Source organism: Aureobasidium melanogenum, assembly GCF_000721775.1.
Source record: "Aureobasidium melanogenum CBS 110374 unplaced genomic scaffold scaffold_10, whole genome shotgun sequence".
Classification (NCBI taxonomy): Eukaryota; Fungi; Ascomycota; class Dothideomycetes; order Dothideales; family Saccotheciaceae; genus Aureobasidium; species Aureobasidium melanogenum.
The window spans coordinates 228,742-245,522 of NW_024470062.1; the positions used below are offsets into that span (position 1 = coordinate 228,742).

Here is a 16,781-nt window from a genome sequence, read left to right on the forward strand (position 1 = left end):
TTTGTAGATCGGCCAGCGGCAAAGATGAGTTTTGCTATCTTCGAACTCAAACTCAAAGCTCGGGACTCGAGATCTTGCTCGAAGGAGCTACTGTGTCGGTGAAGTACGGAGTCGTGTGATGGTCATAACGTAAGCAACTCTTTCAACCGTTCTGTGGTCTCTGGCCAAACGCGCGCATGGTGCTACTGATCATATGCTGGATGTCTCCAATACCAGACGTCTCCAGAGAGTGCATAAGCTCAGTCTGTTGGGCTTGATCCAGACCAGTCCCAAACTGTGACATGTCCTGTCCCCAGAAGCTCGGATTAGCCATCATGTTCTCCGCCGACTGCTGAGCTGGATCTCCTGGTCCATAAAGTGGTGACGAAGCTGGGTAAGTGGACGGTGGTGCAAGGCCACCGCCAGAAGGAGAGAGACCGTATGGGCTGTACTGGTCAGAACCTCCTCTCTGAGCGGAAGATGAGTACTGGCTGCCCCAATGAGTTTGCGGCAGTTCTGGAAAGTTGGCGGGAAGAGGTTGGAAATATGACGTTGAGTTGTCGGCCTGTGCCGTTTGATATGCGGCCGGCGAAATGTCCGGCTCACTGATCCGGGGGATGGACTGTGTCGCCTGAGTATTTTGATACACTGGAGGAGTCACGGCGGGATGGTCGGATGTTTGATAAGGCATTGGTGGAGGATGTTCGACACTCGTGCTTTGGTATGTCCCAAACGAAGGAATTCTCTCTGGAGGCGTGGCTATGGAAACGGTTGAGATTGTTCCAGGGCTTGCACCTTGTGAATGATTATTGTTCGGTGAGTAGGGCATCCCACCGGGGGAAGCGCTGTCAGAAGGTGTAGCTTCTTGGAGAGGAATATCGCCATCTTTGTCATATGCCTTCAAGATGGCAGAGATAAGATCATGGTAAAGCTCGATGGCTGACAAGACACCTGGCCAACGTTCTGAGCCAAGTCTGATGGCTTCCATGGCAACCTGAAGATGTTTCTGGACGTCCTGTCTGGGATTCTGCTTGCGCACCTCGGCGAATGATAGCGACCACAGCATGGCGTTGATGGCCATGAAGATTGCTTGGGTGAAAATCCACGTCAGATCAACATTACCCATTGTTATCTGCTCTCGCTGGAGGTATATATTATAGCGGCAAGCTTCAAAGACCTTCAAGGCAGCCGAGACAGATGGCTTGGGCACTTGCGGAGACGGCCTGTACAGGAAGACAATCATGGTGTGGTATCTGCCAACAAACCAGACTTTGTTTAGACCGCTTCCTTCGTCCTTGGTGGGACTGGCGTCTCGCCAGGATTCAAGTTTGGCATTCATTTGCAAGAACCAAATATCCTTGTCGTCTTTCGGAGTAGGTCGCTTCTTCTGGTACAGCTTTCTTCGAATCTCCAGTTGCAACATACGCATTTTGAAGAAGTGGATTGCGATCCACTTTTTGAGATTTGGCCTCGGAGCGCCGGGAAGGATACCATCGGGTGTAATGTATTCGTCGCTAACAGCCTCGAAAAATTCGACATCAATGTGGTCTTGATGTGTTGCAAGTATGGATGGACGACCGAGGGCATGCGACAGACCAAGTTCCATAACAAAGGTGCACCAAAAGAGGCGGCGACGCATGTCAACCTCGAGATAGTTGGCGGTTCCTCCAGAGGCAGTGCGAGTGATGGTGCGCTCTTCATTAATGCCCAGAGATTGCGCAAGACGGACAGCAAGACCCATGACATAATAGATGGCGGTGCGGGTGGGAGTAAGCAATGAGTACTCAGCAATCAGAGCGAAGGCTTGCAGAGTCCTCAGATTCATGGGGCGAATGACTGGGGTGAGGTACTGTAGGGCGGCCAGATAATAGCTGTCAGCAAGACCGGCGTACTGAGTGTCCATCTTTTGCAGACTGATGGCAATGACCATTCGAACTATGTAGTTCTGATAGGGATCCGGACTCCCGTTGTAGACAACATCTACGTCTTTGGCGAACGAAGGCTCGTGGAGAGCGGGATACATGGGCTGAACTTTGAGGTTGTACAATTGGATCAGGAGGTCGGTCAGGCTGCGGTTGGGCAAGTCTTCGGCGGCAACATCACTGGTCAGAGGGTAGATCTTGGAGGTGGGTTTGGTGGCCTCTTCGGCATAGAGAGCCTTGACCTGGCGAGCCTTGGTCTCATTGACAATCTCCTTGATGGACTTGGAGTCGGTAAAGTGTTTGGCGAGTTGCATGACCAGGCGGGTGATCTGAGTGCCGCTCGCAGGGCCCAGGTACTTTGTCTCATCGTGCTCTTGCAGCTTGACGCTGGCGCCGCTGCGGACCATGACTTCGGGGTCGTCGTGTCCCTCATCGTTTTCGACCTTGTCCAGCTCGAGCTCGAGTTGTCGCACACGTTGCTGCAGGTAGATGACATAGTCGCGGTTGACGTTCTTGCCCTTTGCCGGGTCCCAGTACTCGCACACCGAGTTTGTTCGCTCGCAGGGCCCGCAGCGTGGCAGGCCAGGGTCGCATCGTGTCTTGCGCTGCGGGCTGTTAGTTCAAGTTGGTCGCAGGTACTCGATGGAGCGGTTCAGAGCGTACCTGTCGGCAGCGTGAGCATGCGGTCAGCGTGTGAGCCACTCGCGACGAGCCATCTTCAGCCGGTGCGGCGCCAGCCTGAGGGTGGGCAGGGGCGCTGCCTTTGGCTTTGGCCTTGGCTGGTCTTGCTGCTGGGGCTTGCATCCTAGGACAGCAACCAGCAGCCTGTACGGATCCAAGAGGGCGATGAGACTTTCTCTCTCGAAGGGGTTATCGATTTCTCAGTGCGCCTCATGCCGCACTTGGGGTGCCGCCCACCTGTTTTGTTCGATGGGTTCGCTGTTTGTGATGCGAGTAATGGATCCACTTCTCAGCTGTTGCGGGGAGGCGCTATCGCAAGTAGGCTGTGTTCTACTCAATTAAGGTAATCGACAGGGTCTCAAGCCTCGAACAAGTCACCCTGTCATCTATTGGTCCTGTTGCTGTTCCAAGAGGGGAAATTGCTTTGACATTCCTACCTCGATTCAGCTCGATCCTGCTCTGTACTGCCAGGTGTCTATGATGCTTGTGTTCAAAATCAACAGTGTGTATCGAAACTGCAATCCAGGTCATCAAACAATTGCAAATAATGCAGCAGCGTCGTCTAAAAAAGCCGTTTCAATCTTCCGGCAAACTATCCGACTTCCGATAGTCTAACCAAGAAGACTCAATTTTTGATCTCGCTCTCCCCTCTCTGCCACATGATTCGCTGTCGCAACAAGAAAGGGAAATAAGCAGTGTGAACAGCGTCAACTCGCGCGGCCCACCTGCCTCGGCTGTTTGCCTATCCGTGAAGAATCCACCACGAGAGGGGTCTGGAGCGAGCTCCTAGAGCCGCACCGCACCGTACCGGAACCGCTCCAACCGCTAACTCCGTCCTCATCTCTCTGCTTTACCACCGACGTCCTTGGCCCTCAGCCCTGACAGCTGTTTTTGACATTTTCTGCCGCATTTGGTTTACGAACTCGTTCTCTTCCGTCCATAAGCCAATCATCCTTTGCATCATCTGGCTACACGAACTCTATCCCGTCTTCTCCAGTTCGACATTGTTTCGTCTGCTTCAGCTCTATGCTGAAGGACTTCCTTCGTTTTGACTGCCCAGGCGCCAAAGCCATATAAGCCACAATCTTAGATCACTCGATCCATATGGTCCTTGAGACTCCCTTGCTCCGAGTCAGCCGTCCGGTCGCTGCCTGTTCGCGATGTAGGTCTGCAAAGATCAAATGCGACGGCAAACTTCCTGTGAGCTTGCCTTAACCTCTGCTTTGTGTCTTACTAATTGATTCAGGCATGTACTGCTTGCGAAAGATCTGGTAAACAAGCAGAGTGCTCAAGTACCAGCGACCAATTCGCCAGAGGTAAAGAGCGAAGCTATGTCGCTACTTTGGAAACGAGGATAGAAAAGCTCGAACGCAGACTGCAGGAAGCTCAACACAGAAAAGCCTCTCTTGTGCCCGTGAACGAACACGATGGCGCCGTGCAGAAACATGTCCCATCCGAAGGATTGACCAGAACTTCAAAAAGGCTCGAAGCTCAAGAAATTGATGATCTTGTGTCTGATTTTGGCTACCTGTCAGTAAAATCTCCCTCCTGTGTATCTTTCTATATACTAACTAATCACAGCACTGTGAATGCAACCGCGCGAGATTTCTACGGATTTACATCAAGCATGTCCTATGCTCGCATGGTACTTTCTGCCTGTACCAAGGACAGCCTCCCTACAGGGTTCGTGACTCCACTGCCGCCTCGCAACGAGGCCATAATCACTATCAGGCACTATTTCGAAAACTTCTTCGTCATGTATCCATTTTTTGAGGAATCCAGTTTCTATGCATCGCTCGATGCAGTTTATAACTCGGAGAGTTCTAGGGTGTCCACAGCATCACCGTTCGACCACTTCTCTGTCAGGCTGGTGCTCGCAATTGCACACTCTGGACGAATGGAGCAAAGAGGCGATGGCAACTACATGGCTGCAATCGGACACGTTTCTGCTGCCTTAGTTCATGCTGAACACGTTCTTCGTCCTGGGTCAATCGCAAGCGTGCAAGCCATGTTACTGCTACACGAGTATTCCATGATCGACCCTCATCATTTTGATAGTTGGGGTCTGATAGGTGCAGCTTCGCGCGCCATGGTTGACCTTGGGCTTCATCAAGACCCTCCCCGAAGCGCTTCTATATCTAGAGCGAAACTAGAGCTACGAAGACGAGTTTTCTGGTGTGTTTACGGTTTTGATCGCTCGACGAGTTTGATTCAATCACGAGCTTTCTCATTCTCGGACGATTCCGCCAGTGTTGCCCTGCCTTTCTCTGCTGCGCAGACATTACTCTCACCAGAGGCCAAAGACTCAAACCACATTCTGTTCAAAAGTTTTGGTTCCGCGATCGACCTCTTCAATCTCAGACGGATCCAGTCGGATTGGTACACAGAGTTGTTCCAGTCAGGACGGATACCTTTGTCTGACCCTTACCCGATAATATGGCGTTCTTGCGAAGCGATGAGAAACTGGTTCGCTGGACTGTCCCCGAGCATGAGTGCGGAGGTCCGCACCTTCTTTGAGCTCAATTTGCTCTACTCTTACATCTACATCCTTGCTGCATCACCACGGATGCCATTCGTTGCACCCTTCGCGCAAAGTCTGATCTTCGAATATTGCATCCAATACGCGGAGAAGATGACATCTCATGCGAATGAGCGTGTCAAAACAGCCCCCCTGAGTTTTTACGATGCGATGCGTGTATACATGACCGGCCGTCAATTTATCGAGGTGTTGCAAGGCAATGAAGACAGGCTTCTATCAGGCATCATCCCAGATCCGCCATTCGTTCCTGTCGATTCAGCGCCACCGCCGCCAGCACCTCAAACGCCCAAAGATTTCCAAAAGAACCTCGCGCGAAGTATCACCTGTATAAAGCGTCTGACAGACTGTCTTGGTTTGTTTGGGTTGCGATGGGGATACATGAGTTGGCGCGATCGCTTTCAACGTGACTCGGAAAATCTCTTGTCCTCCCTCAACCAGCGTGTTTGGAAGAGGCAGGACTCCTCAAATGTTCCTGCTCGGTCTCTTTGGAATTATGCAGACCCAATGGCGACTCTTGCGCCTCTTACAGAGACGATCATTCCCCCTCCTGGTCCGCATCAAGGTCTACAACCGCTAATCACACCTACCTACCCTCCGGAGTTTCAGCAAAGTACTGAATTCTATCGATCTCACTACAACAGCGTCGTCCCTCAGACAACGCAGCAATATCCAGCGTGGCATGGGCATGAAACGCATGGCCCGGTCGGCGACCAACAGGAGCAGCTCGGCCAAACGCAAACACAACCATATTGAACAGAATACGCTGGGCCAAGATCAATATCACAATATCTACGCCTGTTGAACGTCGCCAATCCCTATATTTACATGTCACAGGCCATGACAGATGTGGAGACCAATGTCACCAATCGCTCAAACATTTTTCGTGGTCAATGTTGGTTCTGGAACTCTACTCAAAGCTGAGCTTGATAATAAGACAAGGATCATGTAGCAGGATGGTGTCAAAAACGCTCAAAAAGCGCAGGCACGGTACCGTGAGTGGGAGCCAGACTCTCCGAGAGGCTGAGTAGCTTCCGGAAAAATGAACCAATATTTGAAGGAGCGACACTTCAAAATGTGGGATGCACAACCTACCGCATGGCATATCCAATTGCAACCTAAGCGAAAGATAACCCTGAAGCCAGCAAACCCGGCATTATCGAAGGCAAAAGGTGCGACAGTGACATTATGGTAGAGAAGGTCTATGCACAATGGCATCAATACGGTGATCGGTGACTCCATGCGTCCCCAATAACCTGCTTTCTGAGGTGGCTTGTCGTGAGCAAGCCGCTGCGAGTTCTCTTTCAGGACTTTTATCATGATGATCACTGTGACGCTTTGGAGTGGCTGTGCTCTAACGCCACATTTACCCCTCTCCTGTGGCTGGAACATGGAAAGGCACGACAACTTCGCATGGTTGCTGTGCTCGCCTATTGGACCGTCGCTTATGAGACGGTCTGGCCTTTGCTATGCACGAGAAACCCTGCAGTCGTCTACGGAGAATTGACGTCCTGCGCTGTAGCTTCAAACCATGTGGAAGAGTACTTGGGAGAGCGTAAGTTGCCTCGAAAGACATCAATGGCTTTCGTCCGGTTTTTGCTCCTGACAATCAACCTTTGGATACATTTTCTATTTCTTCGATCCGTCTTCTCAGTTTCTGAGATATCAAACGCCCGTTATCCTTGGACGTATCCGTCGTGGTTGATCAAGTCCATCACCACTCGAATTTGCAAACATCTTTACTTACAACTACTTTATTTGCTTAACACGAGGATGAAAAGCAGTTTGGCCATTATATTCCTCGTTGGAATGGCAGCTGCCGATGACCAACCAGCCGGCCTTTTCAGTGCTCTTGAAAGTGTTGTTACAGCAGACTCAAGTCAAGTGCAAAACGGGATCCAAACGCTTCTGTCAGAAGCCAACTCTTTGATCAAAAGCAACTACCCCTCGACTACCATTACCGATTTGGCCTCTTTGACGTGGCCAGCGACTGTAGTCATTGGCTCTCAGACCTATACTATACCATCGACTGGTTCAACTGAGACACCAAGCTCAACTTCGGCTTCTTCGAGCCCTTCATCAGCGATCGCGTCCTCGACTGAGAATGCCAGACCAGTTCTAACGTCCACAGCGTCAGTGGCACCCCCGAGCGCGGCTTCCACATCGCTTTCAAACACATCTTCACAGACGCATAAATCAGGAGACAAACGACTGGGCATCATCCTTGGCGTGGTTCTAGGATCGATTGCTCTTGCTCTTGCTGCATTCCTCATATGGTTCCTGCACCGTCGTCGTAAAAACACAGGAAGCTTTTTCAAGAGAAGGCCGTCAAGTCCTTCAGACGAGGGAGCCTCCTCTTGGCGCAACGACGCAGAAGCTGAGAAGTACGGTAACCTGAATGCACCACCATTGCTTCAACCGTCAATGGCCGTACATGACGGTTATGCAACCAGGAGTCAGACCAACGGCAATGATGATATGCACCTTGGTTATGGCTACATGCCTTATGAGCACAGTGGACCTGCCGAGCTATCGGCTGAACGATCTGATCATGGGTCCTTCCAAGAGACAACACGCCGAGAAGGCAGGCATGGTGGAGACAGACAGGGTCGACCACCGACTCCCTTCTCTCCAGAATTGTTTGCTACAGTGGCCGCCAGTCCTGTCAGTCCGATTGAACAAGAGCCTCAACGTCGTCGCAGCAGTGGCTTCTGGCCTCCACGAGGCAGCTCAGACGGATATCGTAACTTCGACTCGCCTTATGTTCGACACCAGCCTTCACTTGCAGCTCTGGCAACTTCAGTAGCTCAGGATTACCCTCACCCCTATTATCAAAATCCATTTGCAAGTAGTGAAGATTATGATGAGGATGGGTACGAAGATCCTTATCACGACTCTCGAAGGCATTTGAGTCCAACACCCGAAATTCCTACACGTAGCCCCAGACGCCAGAGCTCACCAATGGTGGTTTATCCCGGCTCAGATGAATTGGGCAGATTCAACTTTGGCACGGAAGAGGGCAGAGATTACAGGCCGAGCGAGCTTGGGGCTTGATTGTGTTGCATATGGTTGATGGTATCAGAGTCAGTATCAATATTACAGAGTTTTCTTTGGTATCTCTTTAACACCCTCAGTGTCATTTATATGAGTCTCACCAGCTCCTACTGACCTCCCATCCCAAGATTGTGCCATGCATTCAGTCAAGCAGAGGCGCCAAGTCTGAGGTTGTTTGTAGATACAGCTTTGACCTCGCGATAATCACAGAGTGGTATCGAGTCTTCAGCTAGATAGTTGAAAGTGTCTAGAATGGCTTTAAGGTTTGCAAAGGGGTCCATGCAACGGAACGGCGTTGGATCAGAACCAGCACAATGTAGGTGTCGAGAAGAGTGTAAATAGTGATTCAAAATTCAAGTGTGAAGTCGCAATAGATAGTGCAGTCTGAGACAAGAGCAAGACAGTGAAGTGTTTGAAGGATTTACAGAAGGGTGTCTCTTTGTTTGCCGAGTGGGGTGAGATGCGGAAGGCACGTCATTTAATGGCTCAAGGCGGCGGTCGGTCTCGACAAGCAAAAGCCCTTCTTCACGCGGACCTTCTGTCTAGCGGCACCCCTTCTCCTCCCACAACCACAAACCTCGTGCAATTCTTCTGGTCACCAAGCGCACGCGTCAAGACACGAACCTCCAAAGCTTTCGAGACGCGGTATTGCTTGTTGTTTGTCACCTATTGTTCAAGGACCACGTAACTGCAGTCTTCTGCCGGCCCCGCTTACAGAACCTACTCCACACACACACACGCACACTCACCCTCAGCTACCCATCCAAGCCATCCTCGGACTCACAGCGCTCTTTGCTGCGACACCCACCAAACTCTTTTAATCGCCCACCTCCCCCCAATCTCGACCTCCGCGATCCATCATGGGTCAGACCCTTTCCGAGCCCGTCGTCGAAAAGGTACGTGTCGCTTGCTCGTCACAAGACCTCCTGCCCACTCTCGCCTGCCTACAAATTCGCCCGCGCATCACCTGTCTCTTGCCGCTGTGCGCTTGCCTGTTTTGACCGCTAACATATTGTTTCACTTTCAGCACTCGGGCAGCGGACAAGATGACCGCATCTTCTACGGAATCTCATGCATGCAGGGATGGCGCATCAGCATGGAGGACGCCCATGCGACTATTCTCGACCTGCAACCCCTTGAAGGTGACGACCTGAAGCCTGCCGCATCCGACGTTCGCATCAGCTTTTTCGGTGTCTATGACGGTCATGGTGGAGACAAGGTCGCGCTCTACACTGGCGAAAATCTGCACAAGATCATCGCAAAGCAGGAAGCCTTCAAGAACAAGGACTTTGAACAATCTCTCAAAGACGGTTTCCTTGCCATTGACAGAGCCATCCTCAGCGGTTAGTCAAGCCACGCGCAAGCGTCTGCTAGCTGTTCAGCTGCTGACCCTATCCTAGACCCAAGATATGAGGAGGAAGTCTCTGGATGTACTGCCACTGTTGGCATTGTAACTCACGACAAGATCTTCGTTGTATGTCGGCACATATTCTACGATTGGAAAGTGCTTTACTGACCAGTTAGGGCAATGCTGGTGATTCCAGAACTGTTCTTGGTGTTAAGGGTAGAGCAAAGCCTCTTTCTTTCGACCACAAGCCTCAGAACGAGGGTGCGTCTTGCGCTTCTGATCTCGAATCTTCAAACATGCTAACACCGAAGTAGGCGAGAAGGCAAGAATTTGCGCCGCCGGCGGCTTCGTCGACTTTGGTCGTGTCAACGGCAACCTCGCCCTTTCCCGTGCCATCGGCGATTTCGAGTTCAAGAAGAGCGCCGACCTGCCTCCTGAGCAGCAAATCGTTACCGCTTATCCCGATGTGACTGTCCACGACCTTTCTGACGACGACGAGTTCATTGTGCTTGCTTGTGACGGTTAGTAATGGACGCAAGGAACTCAAAGATGAACAATTCCTGACCTTTCATTCACAGGCATCTGGGACTGCCAGTCTTCGCAAGCCGTTATCGAGTTCGTCCGCCGTGGTATTGCAGCTAAACAGGAGCTGTCTGCCATCTGTGAAAACATGATGGATAACTGCCTGGCCTCGAACAGTGAGACAGGTGGTGTTGGCTGCGACAACATGACCATTGCTGTTGTTGCTCTACTCAACGGCAAGAGCAAGGAAGAGTGGTACCAAATGATTGCGGACAGAGTCGCAAACGGTGACGGACCCTGCGCACCCCCAGAGTACGGTCAGTCGTAACACCTTCTTTCCCCTTCAGCCCTCGCCCATTTATAGCATTTTCTTGCGCCCCTTTGTTTTCCGAGTTTCGTTGTTTATTAGCGCTATATGCCTGCGGATACCCATTTCAAAAAGGGAGCTTGACAACTCTTGTCTGCATACCATGCACATCTATCAATGCAGCCCCCGTGGTGACGAGCCCTTGTCTAATACGAATACCATTGTACAGCTGAATTCAAGGGACCTGGTGTGCACCACCGCTTTGACAACGACAGCCCGGACGAATACGACATGGACATGGAGCAACGCTCGCGCATGCTTAGCGGGCACCCCGGTCGCGTCATCTTGCTTGGTGATGGCACGGAGATCATGACAGACGCTGGAGACAACGACACAGATATGTTTGACCAGAGCGACGATGAAGAGAAAGATCTCGCTAGCCAGGTCAGTAAGGGACAGGACGAGGGCAAGAACGGATCACAAGAACAGGGCACTGGAAAGACATCAACGCCCGCAGAGCCCAACATGGGTGGTGTTCAAGATTCAGCATGAAAATCTGGATAAGAACAACAGATGATTCAGGACATGGATATGACGATACAAGCTTCTTTTTTCCTTCCCAGATTCAAGCCCAAGAGGATACAAGTACCTACTCGAGTTCTTGAATGCATAAAGAGGCACAAGTAGAGAGACAGAACAGAGTGTTTGATAATGCAAGAGCCAATCAAAAGCGGTAATGTCTGCATGAGGGAGCCAGAGCAGGCTTTGTACGTAGCAGTCTGCTTGACAAACCTGTAATTTCAAAAAGTCTCAGCGTCACTCCACGGCGGCGGAGCAGTGAGATGAGAAAAGTGACGGAAACCTGAAAGGCTGGTGGACCGTGCGCAGGTCGGTTGGCGCACGGAGCTGGGCGGTCAAGCTGATTGCGGAGGGCGTTGCAAGCTGGTCGTCACTTCTACCTCGAATCGTTCACCCTGTCGCTGCTTCCCTTTTGCGCACTCCTTGTCGATCCAACCGACAAGTCAAGTACTTGACACTCCAATTCCACAACGCAATGGCTCCCAAACGCAAGCGGGCTGGTACCGTAGGCTCCAATGCCGCTGCTGAAGCCAACAACGATCTTCCCCAGCCTGTTTCCAAAGACGCGTCTGCAGAGGACACTACCACTCAACAAACGCCCCAGACCCTCAAGACATCCAGATCAGAAGACAACGACCAAGACCTGCCTAACAAGCGATCTCGTTCAGAAAACCACACCCAGGATGATCAAGACGAGGAGCAGGACCTTGGTGTCAATGGCGAAGCTGGCACCATGAAGATGGAAGCTCCTCCCAAGGCTGGTCTGGTTGACCCTGTCGGCTACAAGACCAACCCTCCTCCTGAAGGTCGCCCTGTGCGCATTTATGCCGATGGTGTCTTTGATTTGTTCCATATGGGGTACGCAGCTTGCTCTCAGACCCTTCTTGGAACAGCTTGTTAACACGTTCTAGACACATGCGCCAGCTCCAACAAGCCAAGACCGCCTTCCCCAATGTCCATCTTCTCGTCGGCGTTACTGGTGACAAAGAGACCCATCGCCGCAAGGGTCTCACTGTGCTGAGTGGAAAGGAACGCGCCGAGACCGTAAGACACTGCAAATGGGTGGATGAAGTCATAGAAGACTGCCCCTGGATTGTCGATGTCGAGTTCCTCGAGAAGCACAAGATTGACTACGTTGCCCACGACGATATTCCTTACGGCGCCGACGAGGGTGACGACATCTACAAGCCAGTCAAGGAAAAGGGCATGTTCCTGGTTACCCAGCGCACTGAGGGTGTCAGCACCACTGGAATCATTACAAAGTAAGGACAAGACAATGTCACTACAACAGAGTTGCACTGACTGACTTTTGTGCGCAGGATTGTTAGAGACTACGAACAATACATCGCGCGTCAGCTCAAGCGCGGCACTACTCGCCAAGAGCTCAACATCTCGTGGCTCAAGAAGAACGAGCTCGACATCAAGCGCCATGTCGCTGAGCTGCGCGACTCAATTCGCACGAACTGGACCGCAACTGGTCAAGAGCTTGGCAGAGACCTCAGACAATTCTGGCAACCCAGCAGACCCAGCAGTCCAGCTCGCGGCCTCTCGACTCCTGATCGCCTTGGTTATAACTTGCGCCAGGGCGCTTCGAGAGGCAGCAACAGCGACTTTGCTGCTGGATACACTATGGGCCTTCTTGGCAGCGTTCGCAGCTGGGTAAATTCTTGCAAAGCCACCTCTTCTATCAACAGCTCAACTGACCCTCGTGCAGATGCAACGCAATCGTAGAACCCTTAGCGACGCCAGACCTGATAGTCCCGACAGCGGCGAGGACAGTTCCGACTTGAGAAGTCCTGCCGACCCGGCTAGAGGCCGCCCCGGCAAGCACGTTCAAGACGAAGTGGATGCCCAGTTCACCCACGAAATGAACTAGCCAGCCTTGTACGTACGACTATTTCCTGCTGCAGAGGTTCAAGCCCTCTCTCACGACCGACATACTTAAAGAGATTCCCCTTGTATAACAGCCCAACCAAAATCCTATTGCCAAAATCCTGATTCTTCATTCTGCTTCCGTTCCTTCTCATGCTTGCACGTGAAAAGCGTGTACTACCTTCCGTTACTGCTGGCGTTTGCTTTCGTAGTATGCTGGATTTACTTTCGTTTTGTCACCAAAGCTGCTTCTAAATCTCGTCGGCGCATCGATGCTTGATCAAGATGGATCTATGTCAAGCTCTAGGAGCGTTGTATCATTATAGGCTGTGCGGTCGTCCTTCGCGCTGTTGATGCTGCGCTGGTCGAGCTTGGACGAGTGTTGTACTACGGTTGAGTCGTCAAAACCCGGCCAACACCCAGCTTCAAGTCCACATTCACAGCTCACGCGCATCAAGACTCACATCCACAGAGCAACTGATCATGGCCTGCCTCAGGCAACAAAGCAGGCTTTTGAGAACTCCCTCTCCAATAGCATTCATCGATCATATGGAAGTTGATCCAATTCTTGATAATGACAGGCTGTCTGCCAACAATAACTTGCAGATGGCCGAGCAGCATGAAGTCGGCGACCTCGTACAGCAAGGCATGTCACCAGAAGAGCAAGAGGCCTTTGACCTGGAAACTCAGGGCTACTGCATCACCGGCTGGAACCAAATCTGCCACACCGGAGAGGTAGCAAAGGCGCGGCGCGAAGAGAGAGCAGACAGACAACAGAAGAGGAAAGACAGTAATCTCGCAGCCTACAACCGCAATAAAGACCACGTCATCGATCGATTGAAGCGGGAGGTAGAAAGCAAGAATCTCGAGATTCAGAGTCAGTACTTGAAGATCTCTGAGTTGAACGCGGCTCAAAAGGCGACGAGGCGGGAGCATCAAGCTGAGCTGGAGAGCCATGCACATATGGAAGCGCTTCTGCTTGCAGACCTTCGTGAATCGTGTCAGGCCAATGACGAAGAGGTGGAGGCGTTGAAGGAGACTATCGATCGTCAAGGTAAGTGCACCCCACTGACTATCTCAATTGCACCTTTCATTGCTGACTCTACTCACTAGCACTCCCACCTGCTTACACCGACATCAACAACCAGGTCCATATTCCCAAGGCCACAGACGGCGGTCCTGCCGATGCCCGCACTGTCATGGCATCAGCCATCACCTCCCTCCGCGCAGCCATCGCCGACCCCGAACCAGCTCGCCATACCAACCCTCTGATCCACGTCGCTGACACTCTTCGCACCTCTCTCCGCACGATCAAGCGCGGCCACAAACCCAAACTCTGGCCCCGATCAACTACTGCCTTGGCTCTACACGCCGTTCACGAGTGCATCGATCGCGTCGTCATGTACCTATCCCTTCACCCAGAGTTATACGCCCACTTACCGGTTCCACCACGCTTCCTATCCCGCCTCCCTGGTATAGCCAAACGAGCACACACAGCACTCCGAAAAGCTTTTGCCGCAGCCGATGCTTTGGCAAAAGAATTTTGTTCTCTGCATTTCGCTGCTGGAGGTCGAAGAGCTCAATTGGATGGTTCTGCTTCCTCTTCTCGGTCGGCTGTTCCTACACCAAACAGTATGCTAGACTCGAACGATGACTTTTTGGACCTGCAGTATTGGAAGAAGAGGTTTGAGGGTGCGAGGCAGGAGGCGCAGGACTGGAATAGGGAGGTTGGTGCTGTGGTGTTTGATGGAACTGTTGCTTGGTTGGAGCAGGAGATTTTGACGACGATCTGATTGTCCTCTTCTTCCTGGGAAGGAGTGTGGTTTTCAAAACGGTGATTGATTTCCTACGGTGTTGGGTCTGCAAGGGTATGCGCGTAGAGGAATGTCGTTTGCGCCTGCTCTTTCTTGCTTCTGAGGGGTTTTCAAATGGTCAGAGCTCCGAAAATGGTCTGTAGTTTTTATGGCGTTTGGAGTTTGCAATATTCAAGAGAGCTTTTCGCTGATGGTTGACGTTTCTGTGTGCTTGAAGTCTGTAACTCCCGTAAAGCAAGATGCACGAGTATACACTGTATCTCCAGTGTAAAAAGTCTCAATGTTCTCAGAAATGGAAGCATATCCACTGGAAGTCTCATGAATTATTCTTTTCTCTGCTCATATAATCCTGATCTCTGACAATATTGTGGATTTTCTTCAGCTGCATTGTGATTGTCTTTGGCACATGGAAGAGTTATATACGATAGATATTCAGTGGGTGTAGGCGCCACCCTGTTCAAGGAAAGGCGGTTGCTTTGATTTTCCATGACGGCAATGTTGAACTGTGTTACTCAATTCTAGAAGACAGACACGTGTATGCGATGAAGCAAGAATTGTATTTATGATGTTCGTTGTCATCCGTTATATGCAGAGCTGAGCTGAGTATAGAAATGTTTGCTGCTCTGGATACGCCTTGTCCTGGTGGCTTGATGCAATCATGTTTGCAAGTAACGTATCACATTCCTCCATTCGTTCGTCTTCTGTCTCTGCAATCTTGCCTGCCTATCACCTCTTTCTTGCTGCATGTCTGTAAGCCTGTATCTTGATGTTGTTAAATCAGTCCAGTGGGCTGACATCTTGCTCCTGTTCCTTTTCTGGTACGGCGATCTGCGTGAAAGTGTCATCGTCGTTGAGTTCGAGGTAGACCGATCCTGGAGTTGGACGTGCTCTCTTGGAGCGGCGGCAGTTTCTGGAACTGTTGTCTTCGCGCTCTCTCTTGGGCTCTTTCTTGACTGTAGCAGTGTTGGTTCTCTCAGCCTGTGGTATTGTCAGAAGCAGGAAGACAGGTTAGCGGTAACACATGATCTCACTTGGTATCGACGAAGTAGTTCCCTTGTCTCTTCATGGCTGAGCTTCTCGATAGGGCGCTCTTCGAGTGGTGTAGGAGCCGGTGTTCTTGGGATGATCAAGAGGTCCTTGAGGGCAGCTAGAAGCAGTAAGTCAAAGTTGCACATTCGTTGCGCGAGTCCCAACCGCACCTTTCGATCTGTAATGGAACACAAATGTTGCTGCCGGAGACTTCACTCCCAGGACGGGTGCTGTGTACCACACTACATTGCCGCTCTTAACCTCAATCTCTTCGCCTAAGCTGCGATACTTCGTCAGTATAGCTTCTACCAGCGGCGTCGTGTGGAGTACCCGTAGGTGTGTGTGATTGCTTTTCCCTTAACGTCCTTCTCTGAGATGACGCTCTCGTCGATGACTGGACTTTGGTAGTCGTTCGTGCTCGTACCAACTCCAGTCTTGTTTTCGTGGTCAACACGTATTTCGATCTTGCCCATGTTTTGGACACGCTCCCTGTTGTCAGATACGCCAGCATCTTCCTCACTGACTGTTACTGTTAGCTATCATTATGCTCAAAAATGCATTGTTCCGCTCACCAGTCTCGAGGACTTTGAACTTGAGTCGTCGTGCACTCTCATTGTTGACCCGAATGTTGTCCACGTTGTAGTTATAGCTACCAGCCTGCACATCTGCAGGAACGAGACATAAGCCGCAGACACGTGTGCCATCAATGCGGACTTGTACGCAAATCAAATCACCCTTGAACACGAAGTCCTTGGTGAGCTTGATCTTGGCTGCAAAGTTGGCGCCATCGACAGCTTCGATGTACTTCGTAACGGTGTCTTCTTTGTTTGCCGTGTCCGAGTCTTGATATTCGGGCAGATCTTTTGTGTCCACAACAACGGCAATCTCAACACCAGGAAGGCCGTCCAGGACGGCCATGATGTTGAGATGGCGGTGTGGTGATGTATCGATACTTGAATGAATGGACACGTTGTAGATGTCGAAAGAAGGTCTCGGAAGATTAATAACGAGGAAGAGGTATGGGACAAGAAAGTCTGCGAGTGCTCATGAAGATTATAAGTTCGCGGCAGAGCATGTGTGAGTGAGATCGGAGCGCTAGTCTGGCGAACTGAGAGAGTCAATCAGGTTGCAAGGCTAG

The 16,781-nt window shown here is 51.2% G+C and overlaps 7 protein-coding genes across 7 annotated transcripts; 5 read left to right on the forward strand and 2 right to left on the reverse strand.

The window, feature by feature from the left end:
• Positions 1–814: 814 nt before the first annotated feature.
• On the reverse strand, positions 815–2,705 carry M437DRAFT_48884 (uncharacterized protein; the record flags this gene model as incomplete). Its single annotated transcript, XM_041021740.1, has 2 exons — positions 815–2,506; positions 2,565–2,705. Coding segments are annotated over 2 exons (1,833 nt in total), but the record flags the coding sequence as incomplete, so codon positions are not given.
• A 981-nt stretch (positions 2,706–3,686) lies between these two features.
• M437DRAFT_75276 (uncharacterized protein) lies at positions 3,687–5,874 on the forward strand (the record flags this gene model as incomplete). Its single annotated transcript, XM_041026392.1, has 3 exons — positions 3,687–3,782; positions 3,829–4,112; positions 4,164–5,874. The coding sequence occupies 3 exons, from the start codon at positions 3,687–3,689 to the stop codon at positions 5,872–5,874; spliced, it is 2,091 nt and encodes a 696-aa protein (XP_040879762.1).
• Positions 5,875–6,696: 822 nt separating this feature from the next.
• M437DRAFT_48788 (uncharacterized protein) lies at positions 6,697–8,172 on the forward strand (the record flags this gene model as incomplete). The annotated part of the gene is made up of 1 exon (XM_041021720.1): positions 6,697–8,172. One exon carries the CDS (start codon positions 6,697–6,699, stop codon positions 8,170–8,172), a length of 1,476 nt encoding a protein of 491 aa, XP_040879763.1.
• An 860-nt stretch (positions 8,173–9,032) lies between these two features.
• M437DRAFT_84441 (protein phosphatase) lies at positions 9,033–10,901 on the forward strand (the record flags this gene model as incomplete). Its single annotated transcript, XM_041028103.1, has 7 exons — positions 9,033–9,068; positions 9,200–9,515; positions 9,573–9,646; positions 9,697–9,781; positions 9,835–10,041; positions 10,099–10,359; positions 10,579–10,901. The coding sequence occupies 7 exons, from the start codon at positions 9,033–9,035 to the stop codon at positions 10,899–10,901; spliced, it is 1,302 nt and encodes a 433-aa protein (XP_040879764.1).
• Positions 10,902–11,403: 502 nt separating this feature from the next.
• Positions 11,404–12,804, forward strand: M437DRAFT_75279 (uncharacterized protein; the record flags this gene model as incomplete). Its single annotated transcript, XM_041026393.1, has 4 exons — positions 11,404–11,786; positions 11,840–12,190; positions 12,248–12,587; positions 12,643–12,804. 4 exons carry the CDS (start codon positions 11,404–11,406, stop codon positions 12,802–12,804), a joined length of 1,236 nt encoding a protein of 411 aa, XP_040879765.1.
• A 479-nt stretch (positions 12,805–13,283) lies between these two features.
• On the forward strand, positions 13,284–14,593 carry M437DRAFT_65997 (uncharacterized protein; the record flags this gene model as incomplete). Its single annotated transcript, XM_041024670.1, has 2 exons — positions 13,284–13,854; positions 13,914–14,593. The coding sequence occupies 2 exons, from the start codon at positions 13,284–13,286 to the stop codon at positions 14,591–14,593; spliced, it is 1,251 nt and encodes a 416-aa protein (XP_040879766.1).
• Positions 14,594–15,391: 798 nt separating this feature from the next.
• M437DRAFT_84443 (uncharacterized protein) lies at positions 15,392–16,561 on the reverse strand (the record flags this gene model as incomplete). The annotated part of the gene is made up of 5 exons (XM_041028104.1): positions 15,392–15,592; positions 15,646–15,761; positions 15,814–15,923; positions 15,974–16,166; positions 16,216–16,561. 5 exons carry the CDS (start codon positions 16,559–16,561, stop codon positions 15,392–15,394), a joined length of 966 nt encoding a protein of 321 aa, XP_040879767.1.
• Between the last annotated feature and the right edge of the window lie 220 nt (positions 16,562–16,781).